The sequence below is a fragment of the Dicentrarchus labrax genome, unplaced genomic scaffold (assembly GCF_905237075.1).
Source record: "Dicentrarchus labrax unplaced genomic scaffold, dlabrax2021, whole genome shotgun sequence".
Lineage (NCBI taxonomy): Eukaryota > Metazoa > Chordata > Actinopteri > Moronidae > Dicentrarchus > Dicentrarchus labrax.
This window is the reverse complement of record NW_026136707.1, coordinates 15,079,034-15,105,630: the sequence shown is the minus strand read 5'-3', so window position 1 is coordinate 15,105,630 and position 26,597 is coordinate 15,079,034. Positions and strand designations below refer to the sequence as shown.

Genomic DNA, 26,597 nt, shown 5'->3' with positions numbered 1-26,597 from the left:
CAGTGAAGAAAGCGAAGAACACTATGATCCTATAAGCAATGTTACTTTTCAAAGGCAGTGAAGTGAGGACTCCAATGGCCTTCACAGCATTAGAACTTTGTATACAATCTTCATTTAACCACAAACATGTCTGGGAAACATAATGATTTAAAAAAAAAAAAACTTAAGTTCAGTTACAGGTTGTGACTTGGAATTAAGAGTTTACACATCGGTGTCTCATTATCTGTCCATGAAACTGAAGTACCTCTAAAATACTGAGGATTCAGTCAAGTGTGAAAAGTACCAAAAGCAGCTTTCCATTTGCACTGTTGACTGTTCTGGAGGTAAAAATACAGAAAAACTCTAAGTCAGACACACAGGTTCCTTTAGCAATAAACTCCACCATTAAACCGCTGACCTCCAGCAGGAACCGCTCAGCCTCTGACGCCCTTCCAGCAGCAACACACTGGAAAGTTGCATTTTGCCCAGCATTGACCTCCTCATCTCCTAGCCTGGAGAAGTGTGGCGCCTTATCTAAAAAGACAGACAGAGAGAGAAACACAGTGAGATCAAACGACTCCATTACCTTTCAGCCATTCACAATGTCAGTCAGCTACAGGAGGCAAATTTTAATCAATGCTCTTTTTTGTTTTTTCAAATACATAAACAGGAATTTCAGGAATTTCTGCGTAAGAGAACTACTTTTGGCCAATGTTTGTTCATAATTCATTTCTATATCACAGACATTTAGGAACATAAAGCAGTAACAGATCAGTTGAAAGAAGCAGCAATAAACTTGAGTGCCGATTTTCTAAACCCATTTTCACTGTGCTTGGTTTGGGCTATATTAATGCATAACTTAATATAAAAATTATTGCTCATAGGAGTTTGCAGAAATTAACTTGTATAATAATATATAAATGCAGTTGTGGGAATAACACATGCAAAAAAAGCAATACAAAATAAAATAGTTCATAAAAGTTTCTGTTTCTTTTGATTCTTTGAGCTTTTTTCCGTGTGTTTGTTCATTTGTGTTGACAGTGGAGGGTAGACATTGCCTATTGCAATACTTGCAATACTGGGTATGTACTGTAAGTGCACTTTCAACGTTGGAATAAAAAAAAAAAGCTATTATCAGACAAAAATTGTGTATTAGTGTTTAAATGTATGTGTTGAAAGGGGTCACTCAGTGTCCATTACCAAACAACTTGTTAACAAACAGAGTGCAATCAATAGATGAGTATAATGTGGGAGTGAATCTGTAGAAGAAAAGCCACGAAGTAACCATCAGCCCTCCACATTTTGACTAATATTGTCCCAGCATGCTATGCGGATCTGCCAATGAGTCAGTGTGTGGGAGTAGCCCTCTCACCCAACTCCGTGATTAACAATAGAGCAATGAAAACCAGACCCCTGCAGAGCCAAATCACTGGGTAAACGCCGGGAGCATCTCTGAGAAATTGGGTAGGACAAGTCGACATGTCACTCTGGATGATTGACAGGAAGAGATGGCAGAACAACAGTGAAGCTGAAACATCAGGGAGAAGCAAATGTTTGGGTCTCACACATCTCCTGCTTGCTTTTGCACAACACTGTCTTGCCATCTAGCAGAGGGGGGGATGACAATTTGTTGATCTTGTTTGTGTACAGTAAGAAGTAAGGAGAGAGTGCTCGCATCTGTACCCCACAGGTGGCCATGTTTCCTTTGAGTGACTCTCCCTCCTAAGGTTAATTCATAATTCATGCCTGAGAGCCAAACATAAACAAACACCAAAATGAGTATCAATGGGGGAAAAAAAAACCTTACAGTTGTCAAGAACTGTGGTGTTATACAGCTAAATGTGTCAGATTTTATCCTCAGGACTCTTTAGCGTGATAAATATTTCATTGGAGTGAAACACTGGTTTCAGAGTCAAAGACTGAGGCTCAGGAGAATAAAACAGAAATGTCAACTATGCTTTATCCAGAATTTACAAAAAGGAACTTGTTGAGCTATTTTATTTCACTTTTTACTATGCGACACTTCCCTTTGATTTTTCACTCCTTCTTTCCTCGCGCTGTTTGCTGCCAAGTAATGCAGGCTGGCCATGTGCCACATCATAAGGCATGCTCAGGTCTTGATGAGAGTCTTAATTATTTAATGGTCACAGTGGGAGCATTCAGAAGATGCCATCTGCTGTCTGGGGGAGAAACAGGGTGGCTGACTGGGTGGTATGCATACAGTAGGGGTAGGAACCAACTCTCAGCCTGTGTTTGTTTAATAAAATCACTTGTAACATGGCATGCCTGAAAAAGTCCATCTTCAAAAATGATAACAAAAGCGGATATATAAATATTAACAGGGACATAACACAGAATCCCAACGAGAGAAAAATATCCTTCAAGTGTCAGTTATATAAGTCACTTAAAACACTGTGGACCATGAGTGTTAAATGTGCTCTGAGCCTTTATGGTCAGCAGTGGGCTGCACAGGGAGTGTGCAAGTGACACTGAGAGACTTTGTCCAGGTACTAAACTCAGGGGGCTTAGTGAATATGTTTTACACAAGGTCCTCAGGCACTGACAACACACTGAACCCCACACCCCTACCACTTACACAAAAAGCCCTCCACTGCAGGGAGCCACTGGTTACAAAAGAAACCCACCCTGAACAGAAGACATCTTGATAAAGCTCTGAAATGTAGCACAAAAAAAAACCCTTTTGTACAAAGTGACTTACGACAAAAAGCTACGACACACAGTTAGGTCAGAGAACATGAAAGTGTGGAAGTCTTCAGAGAGAGAACGCTAGATTTCACTGATTAACAAATACATTTGGTTGTCAAACAAGGCCAGAGGCAGAACAGCAGGTGTGTTTTGAGGTGGAAGGGAGTATTGGCATTTGGGTGTCACAGTGTTTTAATAGCACTGCTGTTGCCGCAGGATGCCTCAGGACAACCTGCAGTACAACTTGCAGTACTAATATAAAAGGTCGATCAGCCATTACTCTTCCCCTCATCCTATTTATGTTTCATGCTGCTTTGAAATACATTTCACCCCCCAAACCACTAAACCTTTTTTCCTCCAATACACTCTGTAATTGCAATTCATTGTCAGAAGTGGCACTTACAGCAGGGATAGTTGAGCACCATGATGTCATCTATGGCAATGTAGCCTCGCCGCTCCCTGGAAACTGTTGCCTCAATCAGGACCTGCAAAAGTGAAGTGAACGTGAATACATAATGAACAGACTGAATTCATAACCAGAGCAGCTAAAGCATACACTTGTGACTAACCTAATGCTCTCAAAGCTGAAGTGTAAGTGCAATTTTCTAAAGAACACTGAGGGCTGTGTGAATTCTACTGCTTCTGTCCCCTTTCGGTGACAGAAGCATTAATTACAAACAACCCCATCACCACATCGTTGCACATCTGCTGACCCAAAACAAAAAGCTAGACAATGAGAGAAATAAGAGGAAGACAGAAGCATAAAAATAGAGAGATGGATACGTTTTTTCCTCAGTCCGCAGGGCCAAGAGAAATAATAGCTTTATCAGGAAGCACACAATGTGGCGCCTGAGTCATGAGCCCCATTCTACATTCAGGGCGCAAGCTGCTGTGAAGCCATAACAGCAGATAATACAGCTTGCACAGGGCCACGAGACTCAAGGGAGGACAAAGCTCCATACCGTCGTATGGAACAATAAGCTGGATGAGCAGTGGGTTCTCATGAAACCTAATCAATATCAAATCACCATCCTCAGTAATAGTGAGAGAGTTATGAGACACAGGGGTGATGTTTGTTTTTGCAGCACCAAGGACAGTCTTCCATCCACACGTTTGATCGAAGGCCAGCTTTGAGTTATTGTTTCTCATAATCCTCTGACCAAATGATTACAACATGGTTCCTATCACTGGCTCTTGATTTTTACCGAGGCCGCCACACACTCACATTCACACACACACTCTCAAGCTATCCTATATTCTCCAAGCTACTTTAAATGTGTGTGTCTGATGTCTGTGTTTACACGTAGGCGTCGCTGAAATGGGTTATGCAAGATTGGAGCTCATTCTTTTCAGAGTCAGAGAGCTGAATTAGGACAGGTTGAGCGACATCTCTTAGCCTTCCTCTGCAGATGGAGTATTTTATTATGTTTTCAAGGAAGGAGGAAAACCTTCAGATGCGGTTGAAAGCTTTTAAGTGGAAGTTGAGTTACTTTATATCTAACTTTGAGAACTATACATCAAGACAGGTTATACTGTAGTGCCATCTTACTATCAATTTTCTGAGTTGTATACCAACAGAACCGGGTATTTGAAGATTCTATATATCGATGCCAATGTGATGAGTCTCTGTGCAGGTACAAAAACAAGACTTGTTTCTTTGAACATGGAAGTTCATTCTTGAGGTTGGAGACACTTGTTTAACAAAAAAAAGGAAAGGTCCACTAATGAACTTATCCAAAGATGTCAACTACATCTCATGGTCTGCTTCAGTGAATGGAGGTTTTTATTATGTTATCAAGGAAGGAGGAAAACCTTTGGATGCGGTTGAAAGCTTTTAAGTGGAAGTTTACTCATTTTGATGTCAACAACATGTCATGGTCTGCTTCAGTGTATGGAGTTTTCTTATTATCTTTCATGTGATGATGATGTGGTTAAAAAAATCTGTAAAAAAGATAGTAAGTGGGTATTGATTAGAAGATTAGAAGAAGATACTTTTTTTTGGCGATTTAAGCTAAGGTCTTCCTCAGAGTTCAAAACATAATACAAAACTATTTTAATGCTGGAAAAAATATGGGGCAAAAACCCTTGAGATGTGGGTGAAAGCTCAGGAAAAAGCTAGAAAGGATAGGATAGGATAGGATTTTTCACAAAATAAGGCACACTTCTCAAATGCAAGTTTAACAATCTGACCAGATGCTCAATGACAATGTTTGGTATTAAACTTAAAATAAAAAAGAATTGTGCTTAAGACACATTTCACACAAAAAGTAGGAGGGCCAGACCAACAGGACACCCAGATATCGTCACCACCACAATCCGCTTGTGTTTGCACACCCAATTTAAGAGTCACAACAACATCTCCAAGACCTCTGGCCCAAACTCCAGCCTTCCACAGTCAGCAGGACAGAGATAGTCCACCCTCCTGGACTTTGAAAGGAAGATGTGTGATTACAGCAACAATTGGTGTGACAACAACCCTGGCCATGCACGACCCCTAAAGGCCCCTTCGCCGACACATCATGATGGGATGTGAGGAGATTGGGGTTAGCTAAAAAACCCTGACTGGATGAGACACATAAAGCCAGGTGTGCGGAGAGAAAAGAGGGGAGGCTAGAAGCTGACAGAAGGAGAGGTGAAGTGGAGAGGAGAGGTGAAAGAGAAAGCAGGAGGAAAGGTCCTGGCTGCTGGGTCTAAGTATTGGAGAGTGACCCTGCTCTGGCTATAGCTGGCTGCTCTCCTCTAGCTCAAGGGGGAACACTGAGGCTAATCTCCTTCTGCCAGAGTCAATTTTCCTGTTTGTTCCCAGACACTGCTGGAACCAGAGCTGGAAGATGCCACCGCTTTTAAAAAAGGATATTAACATTTCCTGTTTCCATCATCCCCCCACCCCCATTTTAGGTGGTCTATTTTCTTTAGAGCCTGTGCAGGATCCCTTTCCTCTCATTTCATTCTTTCTGTCTTTCAATTTGTCATTGTCTTTCTTAATTTCTTTTGCTGTCCATCTTTTTCTGTTGCCGCCTTCTTTCCTTACCTCATATTGTGCACCTGCATAAACATACAACATTCACAGCAATAATTAAAGCACAGTATCCTTCGATATTTTGACCTGAATTAGCTGCCATGTCGTTAGGCCAACAACAAAATTAGGCAGAAAACACTGCTTAAGCTCAATGGTATACAATGATGAGAAAAAAACCTCTGGAAAGTCTAATTGAAGGTGTTATTACTCTCTGCTGAGCTAAAGCACTCAATAAGAGATTGATTACTGGTTAATCCTCAGTCTTCTTAGCCATTAGGATAGGAGGTTATTAAGAAGGAGACAGTCAGAGCATTTGTTTCAATAAACAACCTTCCCCAATTTTTATTGAAAGCCACTTTCCCAATGAAACTTCTCCATATGCCTGAACTTTATTGTAATGAATGGCTACTTGACTTCCAAAAGATAAAAATCCTAGAATCATTGTCTGAATAAAAAAATAAAAGTGTGACACGCAGTGATTTATGACTGATATAAAATGCACATTAGGAGTACATATTACATTACCCTGTAATATTGGCTTTTAGAAGCAATTGTAATGTATACAAATCAAGAGACGATTTATCTGGCCCTGTAAACCAGATTCTACCTTTTCCACTCCAGTCAGGAGAAACCATTAGAACCTGAGGGCTTTCACTCACCATTAGACGCAGTCATAGATAAATAACTCCTTAAATATTCACAGACAAAAGGTCACGTGCTGAAGTAAATCTGTTCAGGTGGAAAATGCCAAAGGATAACAGTCTGTGTCTGAGAATATGGTGTAAGTGTAAGGAATCTCAATTTGCACTCTACAGTATCTTACAAATCCTTTTCCATCACCATAGGCTCAGCTTGCAGGACTCTCAGCAGGCTGCAATGGGGAAAATAGGAGATGTTATCAGGCAAAGCTGAGACATGAGGATTCTCATTTAGTCTTTGATGTGCCTCCCACTCTCTAACTTGCTCCCTTTTTTCTAAAGAATACTAAGTAAACAAGATGGAATCATGGGAAACGTTAATGTGGGCTAGTTTGGTTATGAGGTCAAGCTGAACAGACTAGATGTGAACAGAATGTTTGTTTTTCTGCAGGAAATTTAAGTTCATCATGTTAAAGTTAATGTCATGCATTTAGTTAGGAACTGGTAAGCACAGCCTAGCTTAGCATAAAGACTAAAAGCAGCTAAAAACACAGCTAGTATGGCATAAAAGCACCTCAAATCTTCACTCATTAACTTGTTTATACAAAATACTACAATACTAGCAACCTCATGGTGACAACAAGGCTCCAAGAAGTCACTGCGCTCAGCCAAGAAATAGTCAGCACATAACCCCCGAACACCTGAAATTGTCCTTTTTACACTTAACTTTTACTTAACTTTCAACAAACAAGACGCGTGCTTGGCATGAGGTACCAAACCTGGCAACCTCACTGTGATGACACACCCTCACTGCACCCAGCTTTTTGTAGGCTAACTGTTTCCTCTTGCCTCCAGTATTTAGGCTAAGCTCGGCTAACCACATCCTGACTCCAGCTTCGCACATAACACACAGACATGAAATTGATATTGATCTTATCGTCTAACCCTTTCGAAGGACAGCAAATAAACATATTTCCCTCTACTATATCTATACCTACTATACCTTTAACACAATACTCGCAGGTCATATGTCCATTGAAAGAGTTCTTAGTTGCAGTATTTATTCCTTCAAGTGGCATTGAAGAGAGTTCTTACTAGTGTCAAAGTACATTAAGAAATAGGAGACAAAATCCACAGGCCTGGAACCATGTAAAATTATACATTTTGGGGCTTTTTTTGTGTAGAAGCTAGTCTTGAGATTGATATGTTTTTCTGTGTCCTATGGCAGACACATACGTCCTGGTTAGGGATGCATTATATGGATTTCTTTCAGCCAATAACCAATAATGCTTCTCATGGCCAGCAGCAATAAGATAACCGATTTAGTGTTTTAAAAAGAAGTTAATATCCTATGCACACCTGCAGGTAAGAAAGTCAAAAAGGTAGTGAGCTAAGATGGATGATTTAATATTGTATCAAAACGTTTTCCCTCCTCTCGGAAGCCTTGTGGATTGTCTTCCTCTGACACTGTGAAAAACATCCATATGTTTGGCTTTCGAGTCTAGTGCAGCAGTTTGACGCCATGAGTGCGAAAACAGCTGCTGTGCTTGTTGAGTCAATGAAAGCAATATCAGCGATAATTTAATTATTGTTAAGTTTGAAACCTACTGTACACACAACTGGTCAGGCCAAAGATACCCACTCAAATTGATTAACTCAGACTGCTAAAGCCTCATATTAGCTCCGGATTAACTAATCCATGTTTGCACAGAACAGGGATTGAGGATCTTACTTCTTACAGTATTAGTGGGACGAGACCATGTCATGACCAGCAGGGACAGGAGCCATGATTACACTGAAGCAATAATTCTCTCAACGTGTATTTGACATGACATGTGAGTGTTGTGACTTGAAAAAAACCCAACCTATCCTTAAAGCAACAACACCTGCAACAGGCAGGATTTAGTAAGAGAGGAGATAAATAATATACACAATATCAACATGTGGAAAAAAGTCATGCAAGAAAGAAGAAAAGCACGCCTGAAAAAGATTCTGACATATGGAAGGAGACGAAGTAGAGAGACGAAAGTAAGAGACAGTAAAGAGGGGAGGGGGACGTGTTTCCGGCTCTACTTGGCAGTCTTGGAGGGCTGGATAACATCTTTAATATTTGATAACAAGGTTCTCCTGGTATTGCAAACACTTCTACCAATAAGAGGCAGAGAGAAATATGGCAATGTACACCAGACACACACGAGATCTTCAATCGAGACATCTCAAGGTGATCTTACACCCTTAGATTTCCACCCCAAAATCCATTGAAGTCCAAATCCCAATTTCACCACTGTGAGAAAGCGATGTTTGTGTAATGCTTGTCACCCCCTGATATTGATATAAAGGGCAACCTGATCGAAGAATATTTCTTGAAATCTGTATTTATAACAAAATAAACGGCAAAATAGACATGTTGAGAGAAAGACACAAAGTCCTGCATGAATGATAAAATCTTACTCAAGCTTTAAGTAATCAGGAAAATAATTTTTCAAATCATCAGACAAGCAACAAATAAGATTTTGTTTTTCAGCTTATTAATTCTCTTAGTTTTGGTGATTATGAGAGAACTTTGTTTGTGATTGTTTTTAATTACATTCCACAATGACATTTTCAGGACATAAACAGCGACTGTGTGTGCTGTAAACAAGGTATTTCATTGCACCCTAAATGGCAAAATGAGCCACCTTGAAAGGAATCTCGCATCTGTACCTGTGCAGTGCAAAAGGCTACACTGACATTTTGTATCCTCCTGCTGTAGGCGAGGAACTGGGAGCTCTAATATGACCTGAAATCTAATAAGGTGGAAAAACCTGCAGATTTGAAATACCGTCTCCAAAATAAAGTGTATTCTCCTGGGATTTATTTTACTCAGAGACAACGATAAGACGTGCCTATTCTCCACCAATGCTTCAAAAGAGTGCTTTGCTAGTTTAATGACAACCTGTCTGCCTATCACTTAAAATCCAACGTGATTGCATTAGACTTGCTATGGAGCTAATATAACCAAAACCCTAGTATTTAAAGGCACACAAGCTGCAGCTAAAGTGCTTTAAAGCTAAAAGTCTCAGGTGAATTTTAAAGAGAACTGTGTTAATGCAAACCAGGCTATAACAGACTCTAATTGCTCTCCTTTTTTATGTTTTTATATATATATATATATATATGTTTATATGTATATTGCACTGTTGCTGGTTAACAACAGAGCACAGCTAGAATTAAGATGCTATTAAAGAAAACATTTAGCCTTCCACCTCCCCATTTACCATTTCCTGTTTTGTCTGTGTTACAAAGAGCAGTGACGTGTTGCAAGGCAAGACCCTGTGTCATTCCACACTGATGAGGTTTTTGACTGCTGGGGGATTAGCAGTGTAAGCTGTGGTATATGTGACTTTAAGGGGGCTGTTTGTTTTGCTCTCTTTGCCATGACAAGCTGCACAAGTTCAGCTGAGTTAAAGTAAAATGTGAACTGAGAGAGGAGGAAAAAAGGAATAGCATCGCTTTAATTCTTTACATGCTAAAATTAGACACATTTTCCCTAATGGTGCCAATATCTGTTGACCAAATTTAATCCAATAAAATTTGAACACTGTGTTTTCACCCACATGAGATAAAAGCTAGGCCATTAGCAGTTTAAGCTGTTCTATTAAAAGGCTGTACTGTCAATACTAATTTCAGTGTTATGCCCTTCTCCTTCTCCTATACTGTTTGTCCTGTCGTCAGAGTCATCTACTCCTCCATATAAGCCCATTATAAACCTCCTTCTCCTGACGGGAGCCGCTCATTGGAAGCCACAGCACAATTCTGACTCACCTATGAGCCATCAATGTTTACTGGGATATTTACAGGGCTGTGAGACAAGAAAGTACACAGCTCCACTGGGGAAGAGGAAAGGAAGAATGAGGAGAGCAGAATCGCTAAGCGCACAGGGAAAAGCAGTACTTGACAGAGAAAGAGAAGGCTGTTATTATTGTATTCATGACTTATCTGTCCTGATGTGGTGATAGAGCAGAATAGTGGTTAGAGAGTCTGTTTTATAACAGAAAGATCACAGCTCAGCTCTCACTACATCCATCAGCAGTGAAGCGCTGCTTAGCAAGACACTCAACCACTTCCAGCTCGCTCATTGTTAAACATTCAGCATAAGAGCAACAGCTATTTAATACATTTAATAAGGGTATTGTAAAAGTAATGATTCACACTGAAAATTCCATGAATTATTTGTCTTAAAACTGAGCTGATGAACTGTTTTACTGGCAGGAGTCCTTGCTAGCCTTTTTCTGAGGGGCAGAAGAGTACCTTTTCATCTTAAAATAATATTTCTCTCTATTGAGAACAAAACTTGTAACACTTTGTATTTGTCCTTGTGCATGGACTACAGCCACGAAATGTTCTCTAAGATATTTGCGTGTAAGTGTTCCTGTGTGTATGCTGTATGTCTGTTTGTTGCTATTAAACACACAGTTTACCTTATTTTCAGATCATGTAATGTTGGTAAAACAGTGTCACCCAACACCTATCCCCCTGTTTGTACAAAGGACTATTATTTACATAGTGAAGGTCAGATCTTGCAGGGCCGAACAGAATTTAATTAAGTCGGGGGGATTGACAGTTCTTGATAAAATGCACACTACTCAACTTAATTGCTTTTTGACAGCTCCGCAGAGTTTGCAGAAAAAATAAATTGGATTAATAGATGGATATCCCTCATGCTCACCTGACTGTGCCATCTACAGGCCACAGCACATCAGGCACCCACAGTAGATGCCAGTCAGTGTCTGTCTCCTGTAAGTAGGCAATGACATGCCATGCAAATTGTTGGAATCGGCTGAATACACAGTACACAGGCCTCAGTGGGTGGAATCTCTACTAGGCATGCCCATATGAGACCTAGTTAGGGCCCTTGAGCACTTACATTAGCCACATTCACAAGGGAATCAATGCTAATTAAATTGCAAATGCAAGTAATTAACACCAGATTCACCTTGAGGCTAAAATGAGTGGTGATCACCAAAACCTGTGTAACATTTTTCAGCTGTAGAAGATGTCGGGCAATGGGTCTCTAGATCTTCATCATGAAAATAAAACCTCTCTTGACTGTACAACTGCTGTTAGAGGAGCATCTGGTTTCATTAACACATCATGAAATCAAAGTCAAAACACTACAAGACTGATGCAAGATAAGAAGATATCATCACTTTGACAAACTTTGTACCTGGTATTCATTAGGCCAGAAGGTGCTGACAGCCAGCTCAACCTGGTGCCACTGCTTGGCATGAGACCCCGACGTGTTCCACACTGGACTGCCGAGCGGACCGCCATTGACTCGCACATACGCCCGCAGGGCCCCTGGACTGTGACCATCACGGCTGTACAGGAAGTAGCTGAACTGGACGCAGTGCGTGTCATTTTCACTCAGCGTCTGCAGCAGCAGCTGAGCACGATGACCCACGGCATGCTGGGAAGAGTTCACCAGCATATAGGATCCTGGAAGGAATAGAAGAAATACATCAGATATTTATAGTATTCCAACTTTATGGGTCACCACAACAGTTTATCACTTCAGCCATCCTGTTACGTTTTCATACAATGTTCTGCTTCAGAAAACAATTCATGTTGTGAATGCCAAATATTAAAAGTTTTAAAAGTCAGGATGATTGGTTTTGAAGCCAATCTATTTCATCCTAACTTATGAATATCAGCTATTTTATTCCTAACAACATTGTTATCTTTGGTTTATTTTAAATCAATGTGTTCCCTCTACCCTAGCTGTCATATATGGTCAGAGACGCATCTCCAAGTTGTGGCAGTGAAGCATGCATTTTAAAAAGTTAACAAGCACCTAAAATGCCTGCGGTGTTAAATCATTTTAAATAATTGGAAATTGAAAACAGCCAGACACTGTCTGCAATGTTTGTCTTTCCAGAGGCAGTTATAACATGTAACCTTTTGGTTAGTGTTCTTTTATTCATTTATTTTATGTAAATAAAGATATTTATGGCATTTTACAATTTGTTTACAGTTATATTTCTCTAAAAATGAGAGCCATATAAGGAAAACAGTGATGTAATGTACTACAAGTGTGCACCGTGTATTCTGTATCAAGATTTACATATTGGAAACAGACACTATCAGAAGATACTATAAATTGATTGATATAAATAGAGATATCCCAAAATCTCTCCTCAAGTTAAACTTACTAATGTACCATGAGATAAAATGAACTACGATCAATGCTGTGAAAAAAGTACATAATGTAAAAATATGCACCTACAATTTTGTCACATTTTGAGCAGCCAGAATGACTAGAAATCTGAAAAAGAGTACAGATTACTTAAATCAGTCTTACAACTGTGAATATGTCTAGCACAGTATTAGCTGGTACTTGATTTATAGATAACTGGTGGAGGTTTGTATATGAGCCACTGAGAGATTTGTGTTTAGTAGACTCATATGAACCAAGGCAAACATATCACAAAGGAACAAATCCGCTTTTAACTACTTTTAGCAGGGTGAATCCGCAAGAAGAGAAATGAAAGTATTCTCCTGCTATTGGTATGTGTGTAGGCGGTTAATAACAGGAAAAGAAAGGTGCCCTGTTGCATAAAAAGACGCAATCGGTGCTGGCTAAGGCTCTAGTTCTTGTGAATAATGAAGAGAGTTACAGAGTAAGTAAAAGATGGAAGAAAAAGCCGACAGACTGAGAGAGACAAAGAACCAATGGCAGTTTTCCCTCTGCAAGGTGACGCCGAGGTAGGAAACGAGATTCACAAAACCCCCTAAAGCCTCCTCTAATCAGGATAACATAACCCCATTGCCCTTTGCCTAGCATCTGTCCTGCCTTGAGTCTGTGCCCGCTAACGTGATTAGCACAACAATGTTGGGAGACCTTCCTGTGTACTCACATAATCAAGCCTGTTGTCTTTGTACTCCAAGGTCTTTCTGTTCTCAGTCAGAAATGAGCCCGAGAGACCAGACAGTCACAGCCTTGGCGCCAGGTGTCCTGAAGACAGTTATTCTCCACTCAGATGTAATAGCATGTGAATGCTGAATTGCCAGACAGAGAGAGAATTCTTTACATCCTACACAGACTGTAACTCTAAATGTGGAAGCATCCCCGACAAAAGGGCACACTATACTCCTTAATGTTTTCACGCCTTCCAAACAACTCACCATTCAAACAAAAGTGCTATGAGTTATAAGTACAGAACTCTTATTTGTTCTTCAGGCTTGTCTTTCTCTCCATCATGCAAAACAAGACACCTGACGGAGTGATCTCTTTCTTCACCGGCACTACCCAGATACTGAGAAAACACTAATTAGCTCTTTAAGTGCAAATAAGGCAAAGCGCCTAAATTTGCAGGCGAATGTTTTACATAATGAGATTGAGATTCACAACCCTTAACCCCGAGCTATAAAGAAAGTCAAATTGTGGACCACATAGAAGTAAGGATGGTCATTATCTGGAGGCTAGAGTGCGGCCTTTACTACAAAGTCCCATTGCCCTGCAGCCCACTGTCAACAGCCCCTGATTTGTGTCTCGTCCTGGGCTGGGGATCTCGACACTCTCATTTCGCTTTGCTTAATTAGATCTTTCAGAATCCGTCTCCTCTCCAGCACCCTCCAGGCCCACAGGGGACTCATAAAATAATAGCAAAGGGCTGAAGTGCTGCAGCTGTACTGTCCTCACTGCTGGTTACATCCTGGATGTGTGCCCCTCGTTTTATATATAGACATTATTAACACCTTTCTGTTGACTTTGCAAGTAACTATAATGTCACGTGGGGACACATGAGCCAGTCGTTCTGCTGCCCTCTGACCCCTTTTGAGTACCGCATGTGAGTGCATATGATGTATGAAAATGAAAATGTCCATGAATTAAACATTGTGACAAATTAAATTAAGGTCTTGGACACATTCTGTCGAGTAATCCTGATATATGGTGAGATAATCAATGGCAGCCCATTCAATATGGACATTATGCATAACTTTAGTTGATGTAATTTGGCAGTGTCTTGCCTCTGGGGGAAACAACATGGTTCTTAAGAAAAAATTTGTATCTGAGGGGTGAAATGGGGTAATAAATACACAATAAACAAAAGAAAAAATAATCGGAAAACACTTAGAACACCAAATGTAATCCCGGAGTCCAAGGTTACATCTTCATATTGTTTATTTTGTCTGACCAACAGCCCAAAACCCACAGATTTCCAATGATATAAAACAGATAAAAACAGGAAATCTTAAAATTTGAGAGACTAGAAAAAACACGTCTTGCTTTTGACTGAATAAATGACAATGGTCAAAATTGTTGGCTGTTACTTTTCAAAACAGGGATAGTGTATTTCAGTGATGGAATAGTAAATATTAACCTTAAGGCAAGTCCTTTTACCTTTACCTTGAGATGGGTACACTGAACAACATATTCAGAAGAAGCTGGGGAGGTGAAGAGCATGTTACCTTTCACCAAGCCATTATTAGCAAGTAAAGGAGAGGTCAGAGTGATTAACGCTACCTTGCCCACACAAAGTAATGACAACCTTCTGCAACTCATAGAAATCCTTGGATTTATCTGAAGATTACTTCTCAACGGGAGGTTGTCAGCCTTTATCATCATCAACTCCATGATTGTACACTTTGACTGTAACCTTCAGTTTGTCATTAGCACTTAAGCGTTCGTTAGTTTGTCTGTAGGAGATTTCTGGTAGTCTCTTTTTTACCTGAAGTAATTTAAGCTGTCGGTTCAGTGGAACTTGAAGTCGCCATGTGTTAAATCACCCTTTTTTAAAGTTCACTGGGAAACTGTCAATGGACACTCTACTGTATAACTCCAATGACCTTTTGATGCATTGACATGATGGTCCTATGCAGATTGATGTAACTACTGTAACTATTGTGGCAACAGTGCTGAATATTCCCATTTCCCATATCAGTTTTGATATTAAGCTGCTTGCGATACATGATGATAAAGTGCTATTACAAAAATATGGATAATGCTTAGGTTTTGTACAATTGTTCAAATTTAACACAACTGTGTATTTGTTAAGCTTTCTTTTAAATCTTAACCACATAAAGTGTAAAATAAAGGATGCTTTGCTGTTACTTAGGGCCATAGACATTTAACTAAACTAAAATTCTATTTTCTTAATATTACCTTGCTTCCGAGACATATTTAGACAGCATTGTGTTTTAATATACCTGTTAACCTTGTTCTTCCGTGAAACGTGATACTATATTTGCCATGGCATAAAGGCACTGTTAGTGTTCAGTTTAAATTCTGCTTGATTTAATCTCCCCCTTTGATGTGGGTGACTACTGTCTTTTAGTTGCCAGTCAGGGCTTACTTATGGCTTGCTACAATGCTAGCAGTAGCATTTCAGTTGTTCTTTGAGAGGTTTTTCCATGTCTGCCTCCCACACCTGTGGTGTCCCCCCAGGCTCATTATTAGGGCTGCTGTTAGTTTTGTGTTTATACACTGTCATGGAACACATACAGAATTTCCGAGACTAGTCTTTTTTCTTGGCCATTTATCAACCAATACCAAATAATCTTCAGCTGAGGACCCAAACCTAAATTAAATAGCTTTTAACGCTGACTGATTTACATAATTAAAGTACATTTTCATGTCCTCTTGATTGGGAAACAGTAAAACATATTTATACTAAAGTAAATTGCCCACCTCTAGATCAAATTGTGGAGAAGAACACATAACCTCATTCTTGCCTCTATAACAAAACAGTGACAGTTTTTAAATCACCTCTTCTCCTGGGTTTATCAGGTCACCTCTTACATTTTTAAAGCTTTTTTCTGTTTAATTATCTTCCTTTGTTGTCTTATAACATTGTTTTACTCTGCTTACTCTTCTGTTTTTCATGCAAATAACTTTTCATGTTTACATTTTTCAAGGTAAATGCTTGAAAATAAATGAAAACTAATCAGATCAAACTGTAGTGTTTAACGCTACCATACATGCCCCCCACACACACACCTTTCATGAATTATACGCCAACGCACTGTGAAATCTGATAAAAGTTCCATCCATCCACTGATGCCCCTCCCAAGGGCAAAAGAACATCCATAACAAGATTAGGACTGATCCAGCACATCATAATTCATACGGAGCACTGCTGGACTACAACCTGGTCACGGGCTCTAGGTGACACTATCTGTGGCAAGCCACAACAGACGAAGAAGGGAAAGGAGGACGATAAACAGAAGCTGAGGTTTGGGTTGTGCAGTGTTGATACATTAGGTAAGGTCATAAACAGGGAAAAAACAAACATGCAAAGAGCAAATAAGACAGAGTTATTGACATGGGAGATGGTAAATATATAAAGGGTACCAACGTGCAAGCAGAAGGTTAAAGCATAATTATGTTCCTCCTGTGTCAAATGTACTGAGTCTTCCTCTGAATGACTCATTCAGCAAAACTCTGTTCCTCTGACATCCAAGGCCAGAGTCCAACTAATCTCAAATACACAAGAAACTTGAGGGACCAGAGGTCTGAATATAATGGGATCAATGGCTGTGTTAGGGTTTAAGAAGCGTCCTTGATGCTGCTTGCTATATCACTGCTGTTAGTCTAAACCCCGGCCAGCTCTCAGCACATCAGCTTCAATGCTCCTCTTTTCACCAAGTGCCTCCTTTCGGCCCTGTACTCTGTTCCGAGAAGGTCATGTGGGATTTCAGACTCAATCTCCTAGGCTCCAATGTCCCCCAACTGTCTGTTTATTTGCTGCTGTCCGCAATAACCTTCAGCACAAATAAATAGGTAAATAAATAAATAAATAAAGCGCTAAGCTGGGGAAAGAGTGGAGCTCTGGCCATTGGCCTGCAAGGCACATTAGAGTTGTCATTTCTCAGATGTTTGTCTCATTCTGAGAAAACCTGCTTATAAATCTAAAATTGCCTCATCATGTATTGAAACTGTTCACAGAGCAATAAGAGCTTTCAGTAGAAAACACTGCAATCATACACATAAATGCTTTGCGGCTAACACCAGGAAGTTAATGTGTTTTATTTCCCATTATTGTACAAAGTAAATGACAAAGTTATTTTTTGATTCTGGTGGGTTTTTTTCCCTCTCGTCTGACCTTTTGATAATTTGAGGCAAGCTCGGAGATATGTAAAAAACATAGATGGAAGCTTTGCTAAAAGGAAACCTGTTGAGTGAATGAACAAGTTCCCTTCCTAATGGAAGATCTCATACAGGGACAGGCCAATAATAAGACATCACACAGACTTAATCGACTTATCACAATGACAAGCAATGACAGTGCTCCTACCAGGAGGCTGAGGCTGACCTTACACTCAAAAAGAATACAACAGTTTCCTCTAGACATACAGCAGCGATTTTGCCAATTTTCCCCTTTAACTACTCATGTCAGCACCACTGTTCATATGTTGGAGATATGAAAAACCATCTTCAATTTGAATATTCATATTCATTTTCTTCTTTTACATTGTTAACCACTGCAGTGCCAAAGTGCCTGAATCTAATTTATAATTTCCTCATTTGTTTTAAAAGTAATTCTTACTCTTGCGTTTTAACTTTTTTATTGTGCTGGCGCCTTTATAGTTACTGTACTGCACATACACAGTTTACAATGATAACAGTGGCAGATTTACCATTCAAAATGCTTAATTTATGAAACAATAGGACCTGGATTTTACACAGAAGTACCTGCAGACAAAAGCAGCTTCACACTTCTAGACAGTGAATGTCAATTTTGCCAGCGGACATGACAACTGTCATTAGCTTGTTAATGTTAGCTCCATGAGACCATTTGGCTGATATAATTATGTATATATTTTTTTATGTTTCTTTAATTACTTTGCTTTCAAGACATATTTAGACAACATTTTGTTTTAATAAACCTGTAATAATCTAATATTTACTCTATATTTTAAAGGCAAGGTTGTTTTTTTTATCAGAAAATTATGTCTGTAAAAATGACATAGCACCTAAACTGTGCTCCTACCAGGAGGCTGAGGCTGACCTTACACTCTAGACATACAGCTGTGATTTTGCCAATTTTCACCTTTAACTACTACAAAGCTTAAAAAGACACCTACAAACTCTGTAAGTCATGATTGGAAAGTCATTAGGCTATTTGGGGGAGGGGTTTAGCTAAGGGTTAATTCTATGAAGTTACAAAAAAAGCAAAAGTTCCCTGAATTCAAACTTTGGATGTCATGCAACCAAATATATATATATATATATATATATATATGTGTGTGTGTGTGTATCAAATGTAAATTATATTTTAAAATTTTTAGACTTAAAATTTGACATTTCCTGTAAGAGATCACATGTCAGCTCACACACAGACTATAATGTTAGACAAGTGAAAGCTTCAGTGTCGGCTGCATATAGGAGCCTTCTCCATTGCAGCCGGATCAATAGAGCAGCCAACCAGCTTTGCATCAGGGCATGATGGACTGACAGGTTTTCCATTTCCAAGGCTGACACACCACCTAATGTTTGGAACTTAATCTCATTTTCACCCCCCACTCATTCTATCATTCAGAGCTCCACTTCTGTCAAACTCATTCTCAGCAATTCATATCATTTTTCATTATCACCCCCGTCATCCATCAAGCAGCTTCACTCTCTCCCACCATTTTTAAATATTCAAAGCAGTGTACAGTAGGTATTGACATTTCATGTTCTTTGAAACTATCCGCCTCTCCGGCTGTGGTATTTCTCATTGACCAAAGATCAATTTGAAATGACATCTCCTCTGTCATTTATTTCTAAATGTTAATAATGGAACAGTATTCACTTCATCAACTCATCCTTTGCACCATCTATTCTATGTGGACTTTAAAGCATTTTGAATCATCTGTACCCACGTCCTCATTTTTTGACTTCCAAAGCCCTAATTTAAAATGCAAAAACAGACCAAAAGGTGACAGAAAGGAAAGTATTGAATTAGGTTGTATGGCGCCACGGGGCACTCTTAACCTTTTATCCAGTGCTTTTTCTTTGTCTACACTCTTAACAACTCATCCTCAATTTTTGCTCTTAACTTTATCTTATCCTCTCATTCTAAGCAGGAGCTGTGACAGGTTTCTCTGCAGGTCTTTATCGCCTTAAGTAGAGGGCCAGTAGACCATTACCCACGCCTCTGGGGACCGCCTGGTGCACACGGGGTAGAAATGGAGAGTGAGAGAGTAGGGGGGCCAGCTGAGGACTGATGTTCGAGCAGAAAATAAATGAAATACAAGTGGTGCTATTGTCAAAGCAGCCTGTGCCTTCCAGCATTTGAGAAAGATAAGGCCACGTCAGCAAGTGTTGTTGTCTTCTTTCCAAGGAGAGAGGGGGAGAGGGGAAAGGTGCTTTTTCTCAACAGTCTGCTCACACTGACCTTTTGAATTGTCCTCAAGGCAGTTCAGGATCAACTGCCAGATTTGCCCAGGAGAGCAGCGGACGTGTGGACACATATGAAAAGAGACGAAGGAAGGGAGACGTACACTTTTTGCATACCTCAGTCTGCTTGTCTTAATGCATTAAAACTCTCTAGTGTCTAAAGTTCTCGCTGGTCGTTCAGTGCTTCAACTGAGGAAGAAGAAACAACAAGTGTACACAGAGGTGTAAATGATAGTTGTCAATAACCATCTAATACAACTTCTGTAAAACGCGCACATTATTTTGGGGTGTGTCTAAAATAACTCTCTTCACTCATTCAACACGCCCTGTATAAAGTAAGAGCCACTCTGTAGCTTCCTCTGAGCAGTAAATTAAGATTCTAGACTTTTGAAAAACTGAACTTCACAACAAGTGTGCATTCTTTCTACATTATTATATTGCCAGAGCATGAAGTATTTCTGATATTTTAAGTGTATAATTTTGACTTCCTAACTCCCAAACAGCACTTGAAGGCAACGGACGTTCACAAATAACGCAGCAACTGAGTTCACTGATTACCTCCTCCTCAATGCTTGAAAGTGTGCTAATCAGTCAAAATCACCCACTGTAGCACTGCATGGCGCATGGTTGCCCATCCGTGCTGCAGACTAAACAATATGCAAGTCCCAATAAGAACAAAGCATTTTGGAAATTATAGTAATTATAATAATAACTACTCATTTCTATGTCCAAGCCAAATCAATCAGACAGAGGTGGTATTTCTTGCAGTCCAGAAAACAAAAAGAAAATCCTTCACATACTATCCCAGATCTTGACTATATAACTAAAATTAGTAACTCATTAAAAGAGATTAGTTCAGCTTTAACTGCCAGAAATGCAAATTAACAGAATAATTGAAAATTTGTCTTTTAATGCATTCTGGACTGTTAAAATTCTGAAGTTTCCTTCAAAACGGAGCACTTAGACACTCTGAGATGTGGTTCAGTGATGGGGCAGGTTCTGCAGCAAACAATGGGCCATATATACTTTTGACTGTGTGTAATGCAAAAGCTCCTATTTGATTTCTATTTCTTTGCTGGGTTTACAGGAGCTTGCTACCCGCAGTGTCCACTTACACGCAGCAGCCTTTTGTTGCACAGTGTGTTCTACGACAGTGTGTGCACACATGACAACGAGGATAAGATCACCCCTGGGGCATTAAAGGTTGGTCACGAATGTAATCAACCATGTGGTCAGGCTATAACCTCTATTGCAGACAGACAAACTAGACGACCACAAGGTACTGATTAATTTTATCTCTATTTGGTCTGTAAAAAAAAAGTTGTTCACCAATGAGCCATGCATCACTATTAGCAGGCTGGTCAGAGTGCAAGCCCACACTGCTGTTCTGCAGAATGAATATGTCATAGGGCCTTCCAGGCCAGCAAGAAACTGCATTTAGCTGGATGAGACAGGCTTCATAAATTAACTGCATGATAATCAAATGGGAAGTGTTACTAATTGAGATATGGACTTTAAAGATAGCATTCTGATGTTCATGTATATTGCTCCAGTGGTGTTTTGCAGGACAGCAGATACTTTTGTATCTGTGCTATGTTTCTATAAGGGATGTATCGAGGTTCACATTTGGGGGTGCAGCTGATAGACAGCTGAGATATGCCAGACTGGGTTGTTGCAGTCTAGGAAAGCTGAGAAAATACACAGTTTGAACTTGTGGAGAAAGAGGCTGGGACCTTGTTGTTGTCCTGCTCAGCTGTGGCTCCAGGGTGTTGCAGAAATCCATAAACCTTGCCCTTTAGCACTCAGCAGCACTTTATCAGCCAGTCATCACCCTCCCAGAACACATCACACAGCCCTGAAAGACAGGCTTTCTCCCTATAGCACAATTAGCCAAGAGCTTCCATAACAGCAAATACAATATTGATAAGTGCTGCGCTTCACTATGGGTTCATAGGTCTTTTTATATCACCATCCATCATGATCAATAGATTGTATTCTCTACATTAGGTTGGTGAAATATTATACTGTATGTATCAGTAAGGCTATTCAGACATAAAATATACTGATTTACTGATACTTAGACTTTTTAAGCTCAAAATTGTATTCATGCGCAGTTTGCTCTTAATGAGTTCTGTAACTACTTGATTTGCATAAAAATCTAATTTTCTTAAAGGCTATGTGCCTTCACAGATTCACAGAATTAAACTTGTAAAGTCTTTACCTCATCTCTACTCATCTCTCTCTGGACACAAATGCATGTTAAAAAAGGCTATGAATGCTGAAATGTTTGTGGAGACATTCACAAATTAATATTTACGTGATATCTAATTACATGCATATTATATCAACTGCTAAGCACACGTTCAAATGTAACTCAGTTGCACGTTGTTGTTTTCCAACATTACAGCACCAGACAATACACATATGGCTCTCCATCGCTGTCCTACATTTAACGCCTACAGGGCATTCACACATTCCTACTGTAAAGCCTGCCCATTTATTTCACTGCAGTATCCAGACCTTGAGGGCTTCATTCCTCTTAGCTGTTCCCTTGAGCAACAGTGCCATGGACACAGAAGAGGAAACACATTGTCCTCCATCATGACAGTGCAACTGTATGCAAAATATGCAATAAATATATGTAAATGAGTATAGGTTTAACAGTACGTGTACAGATCCACCTGACCTTCTCTGCTGGGACATTATCTTGGCCTTCGCCTTGACCTACTCTTTGTCCTGCCTCTCAACACCCCAGGAGAAAGAAGATAAAATAGAATGAATTAATGGGGCTCCATTAATTCATTTTCTGTGTGCCGCTTTTAACTGAAAAGCTAAATTTAACATTGCTGCAACAGAAAGACAACCTGTTCAAAGTGATTTCCCATCTTTTTCTGATATAGTCTGGGGTAATTTGTAGCCCCTGGGGTATTGAAAATGATTAAATAGGCAGAGAAAATGAATGAGTGAATAAATAAATAAATGAATGAATGAATGAATATTACATTTTTCCAGGATGACACTGCAAATCATTCCAGCTAATGAGACCTGAGATAGAAGTTTTTCACAGAGGCAGAGCAGCTTTGTGTCTATGACATTCAGAGAAGGAGAAAACAATCCAGTGACAGGCTAGTTTTCTGATTAGATTTTCATTAGCTCCTTGTTATCAATGACTGATCCCATTAACATGTCAGCATGGCAACATACCCCTGTGGTAAACTGAGAGGCTTCCAGGGATGGAGGGCACAGCCACATAATGACGCACGCCATGTTTTGGTCATCTGTCTTGACACGAAGCTAATGAGCTAGTCACGAGAGGAAATGAATGGCAGTTGGCAAATGTTGACATGCTTGAAAGTCCAAAGCACTTCCTAAGAATTATTTATTCAAAAAGAAAACACAATTGTCACACTACATGTACTTGAAAGATATTTGTAGTTTCTAAAGCTCCACTCAAAGTCAACATTGTAGTGATTTAATTGTATGGCTCTAGGCACACTGTATCCCAGGATATTAGAGTCAACTGTGATAAATCAGCATAATAAGCCATTCAAGCAAAACAACCCTATATACAATCTGCTCATTTTCTCTCTACAAGAACATGCAAACACAGTTTGCTCACACACATATACACCTAATCTTGAAATTTGTGTCACAGCGGTGTCAACAAATGCAGCTTAAATGGCCTTCAGCATGCTTTTTAGTAATTACTCAGCTTGTTTAAAAGAGCCTTCACCAGTGCCATCAGCAAAGTTGTCCACCCACACTATCCCTCCCAAAACACTTAAGTCCCAATAAACTCTGCCAGCTTCCTCCCTGGTGGCTGTAAACACAGTTACAGCTCTCCAGCATTGACAAAGCATCTCTCTGCCCCTGCAGATTTGTATTATAGACGCACACTGCCACGTCCGCAAACGTTGTGTAGCATTTATTTAGCTGTACCCACCGAATGAGCAGTGTGAACAATAGCATTGCCATGTGGTGGCATGGTGCTGTATAGAGGTAGAGATTGTGTCCACTGTGTCACAGGAGGACTTTAGAGGCTGATGGATGGACAGGTGCCAAGCTCAACCCAAGACGAGGCCACAGTCTAGTGCCAGATAGATAAATCTGAGGCCGACACTGATAGGCCGCAGAGTCATCATAATGACAGGCAGGCTGGAGCCAAAGGCAGGAGGGTGCAGTTCCGCCCATCCCAGAGGTGTAATGTGCTTGTGATTAACTGTCAATCCCCCCCTGTTTGGTGGGCAGACGTTCTATCTCAGTAAGAACCACTCATCACTGTGACAGCTACTGTAGCCCTGACCTTGGCCTCTACCAAGAGTGCTGCGTTTTCTTAGGAATTCCCAAAGATGTATACAGTTAATACAGAATGATTTAAAAAATGTGATTCTTTGTTTTTAATCTGAGACACATATGCCTGCATTTCAAGCAGTGTGATATAAGTGAAAGTAAGGTTGCAGGCAGGTGCAGCAGGACCCTGGATGAGGTAAGACTGTGCAGTCCATAGAGCCTTTATTTATTGAAGACATTTTGACATGTCACAGTAGGAAAAGCACAGGTGTGAATAATAAAACGAATGAGGAATTACAATTAGTTGCTTCGGTTTAAGAGTCCTGGGACCAGTTTCGCAAAGACTGACATGGCTTAGATCTGAAATAGACTTCTGATAGGGGACAACATTAATCTGTGGCACAAAACTGTCTTGCTCTTAACCATCTTAAGTAGGAATATTTTGCTATGAATTCTGGATACATTAAACATCAAACATCTTAGTTCATTTCCCTCCACATTTTACTGGAACCAAAAAAAAAAAACATCCAGCAGCACAAAATCTGAAAAGTTGTTGCTTTTTGATCATTTTTAATGTTATCAGACACCTGTGCTTTTCTTACTGAACTCAAGATGTCTGCAGTATTAAAAGGTCTACAGCTCGAGGTTTCTTTCTCAAGCATCAATCAGATACAATCCCTCCAATCAACATATCACCTAGCTGCTTTTGGCTGACATCTCTTTCCAAAAACAATCTCAAAGGTTACTCTTGATGATCCACAGACCTCATCATCAACCATTTTCATTAGAAAAACTTTCTCCTAAAAGTAGTCCCTATAAACATTCGAATGTTAAACTTTTTTTTCAGTCTATTTTTCATTGCTGTGAACTCCACAATCAGAATTCTATTCAACTGTATTATAGGAGAAGGCAATTACAGTACAAAAACACATCTTGCCAGAGTCCAAAGCTGTAACTGATTTTTTTCACTGGAGGCCATGATAATGAATTGGCAACTGTGAGATTAGTTATGGTTGCACTCAAGAACACATATCGGTCTTTATTTTAAAATATATTTTAAAATTGTAATCCGGCTGATAATACCCATTTTCACAAAATATAAACTGACTACATCTCTTTCTTGCCTGCTGAAATGTCTTTTGTTGTGGGATATAACAGTGATAGAAAATGAAAACGCACAGGTTTGAACTCTTACTGTGAAATGACAGCATTAACCAGTAAAGTCACAGAGCTGCCAGTTAACAGCAGCCATTGATAGCCAGCTGGAATATTTGTCCCTGCATATGCAGATAGTGAGGAATTCAATTCTCAAGATATTTTATGCAAATGAATGAATGCAGCAAAGTGCCATAAGCACTGCTCAGTGACTGTGGTTGTCACTTGATGAGAAATGCCTGTTGTTTGAAAACAAACACCTGCTGTGTGTCTCGATGGTTCTGCAGCAACATAATGGAATACTATGGAAACTGTAACAACTAATTACACCACCATGTTTAAGACAATAGATTCTACATTTGCTCCCATATCACATATCACTATCCTCCACTGCTGAAAAATCTCATCTGTATACAACAGAAAGGCAGAGCCAGTCGAGACACTTTTTTCCACCATGAAAGTGGTTTCTCCCTCCCAAAGCTTGGCAGAAAGTGTGCTTTCCTTCTTCTGTTTTTCTTTAACGTCCCATCGATTACTACCTCTGCTGGCTAAGAGCAGAGTGGATTTTTTCTTTTCTGGCCTTCTTTGTGGTGCCTGTCTGTGGTGTGACATCCTCGTCCTGACAACAAGACTGTGAGAGAGGAAGAAAAAACCTTCAGAAAAAAACCCAGAAAAAGACAGAAATGCAGTAAGGCAGCAAAGCAGCACAGTCAAGTACTCACTGAGCCTTTGTTTTCAACACACTGCCTTAGGTACGCAACTATGCACACTAAATACAACAAAGAGCGATTAAAACAGACACAAGGAAAACAAATTTGAGCTCGATATTCCTCGTTACTCTCTTGCTTTCTCCTCCCTTCACTGTTTGTAATCTGTTGCCCTCTTGCTTTCCTTCCAGTTTTTGTTTTTTTCATATTCCTCGCCCAAGATTAAATTCTGTTTTCCAGTTGTATTCTCTATTTCTTTCTCTTGTATCTATGTACCTTGAGGGAATTAATTAAATCTGGTCACAGATGATGGGCTAGGCAGGGTCCAGTATTGGGATGCCTGTCCTCCAGCGCGGCACTAGCCTCTCGGACTGGATGCAATGCATGACGGAACAAAGTGCTATTTACTTAACCTGCATTTTGATGATACAGTGTGTCCTTATAAATGGTCTGTAGAGGAATAAGAACTTCTCAATACGAGTATATTACATTTCCTCTTCCTCTTAGTATTCTGTGGATTTGTTTCCTGTTGTAGGCATGCCATGTGGGAATTTCCTGCAAGCCAACTTCGCAAAGTGATAAATTTACAGAATGTCGGTATAGCCATCTCCAGCATTTCTGGAAAAACACTGTTTTCACAAAGCTAACTTCAGAATAATCAATAAATCACAGCACACAAAACCTTTTTTTTTTTTTTAAACTCTCCTAGTTTTTAAATCTCTACGGACAACTCAGACTCT

At 39.8% G+C, this 26,597-nt stretch overlaps 1 protein-coding gene across 4 annotated transcripts in view; it reads right to left on the bottom strand.

Annotated features, from left to right (window-relative positions):
• ptprub (protein tyrosine phosphatase receptor type Ub) overlaps positions 1-26,597 on the bottom strand; it is a 152,666-nt gene that overhangs the window by 65,828 nt on the left and 60,241 nt on the right. For all 4 annotated transcript variants that reach the window (XM_051406426.1, XM_051406427.1, XM_051406428.1 and 1 more), the window contains exons 3-5: positions 11,549-11,820; positions 3,089-3,170; positions 398-513 (exon numbers count right to left, since the gene is read on the bottom strand). In XM_051406426.1, coding sequence (XP_051262386.1) covers positions 398-513; positions 3,089-3,170; positions 11,549-11,820 — 470 coding nt within the window. The remainder of the gene's footprint in view (positions 1-397; positions 514-3,088; positions 3,171-11,548; positions 11,821-26,597) is intronic.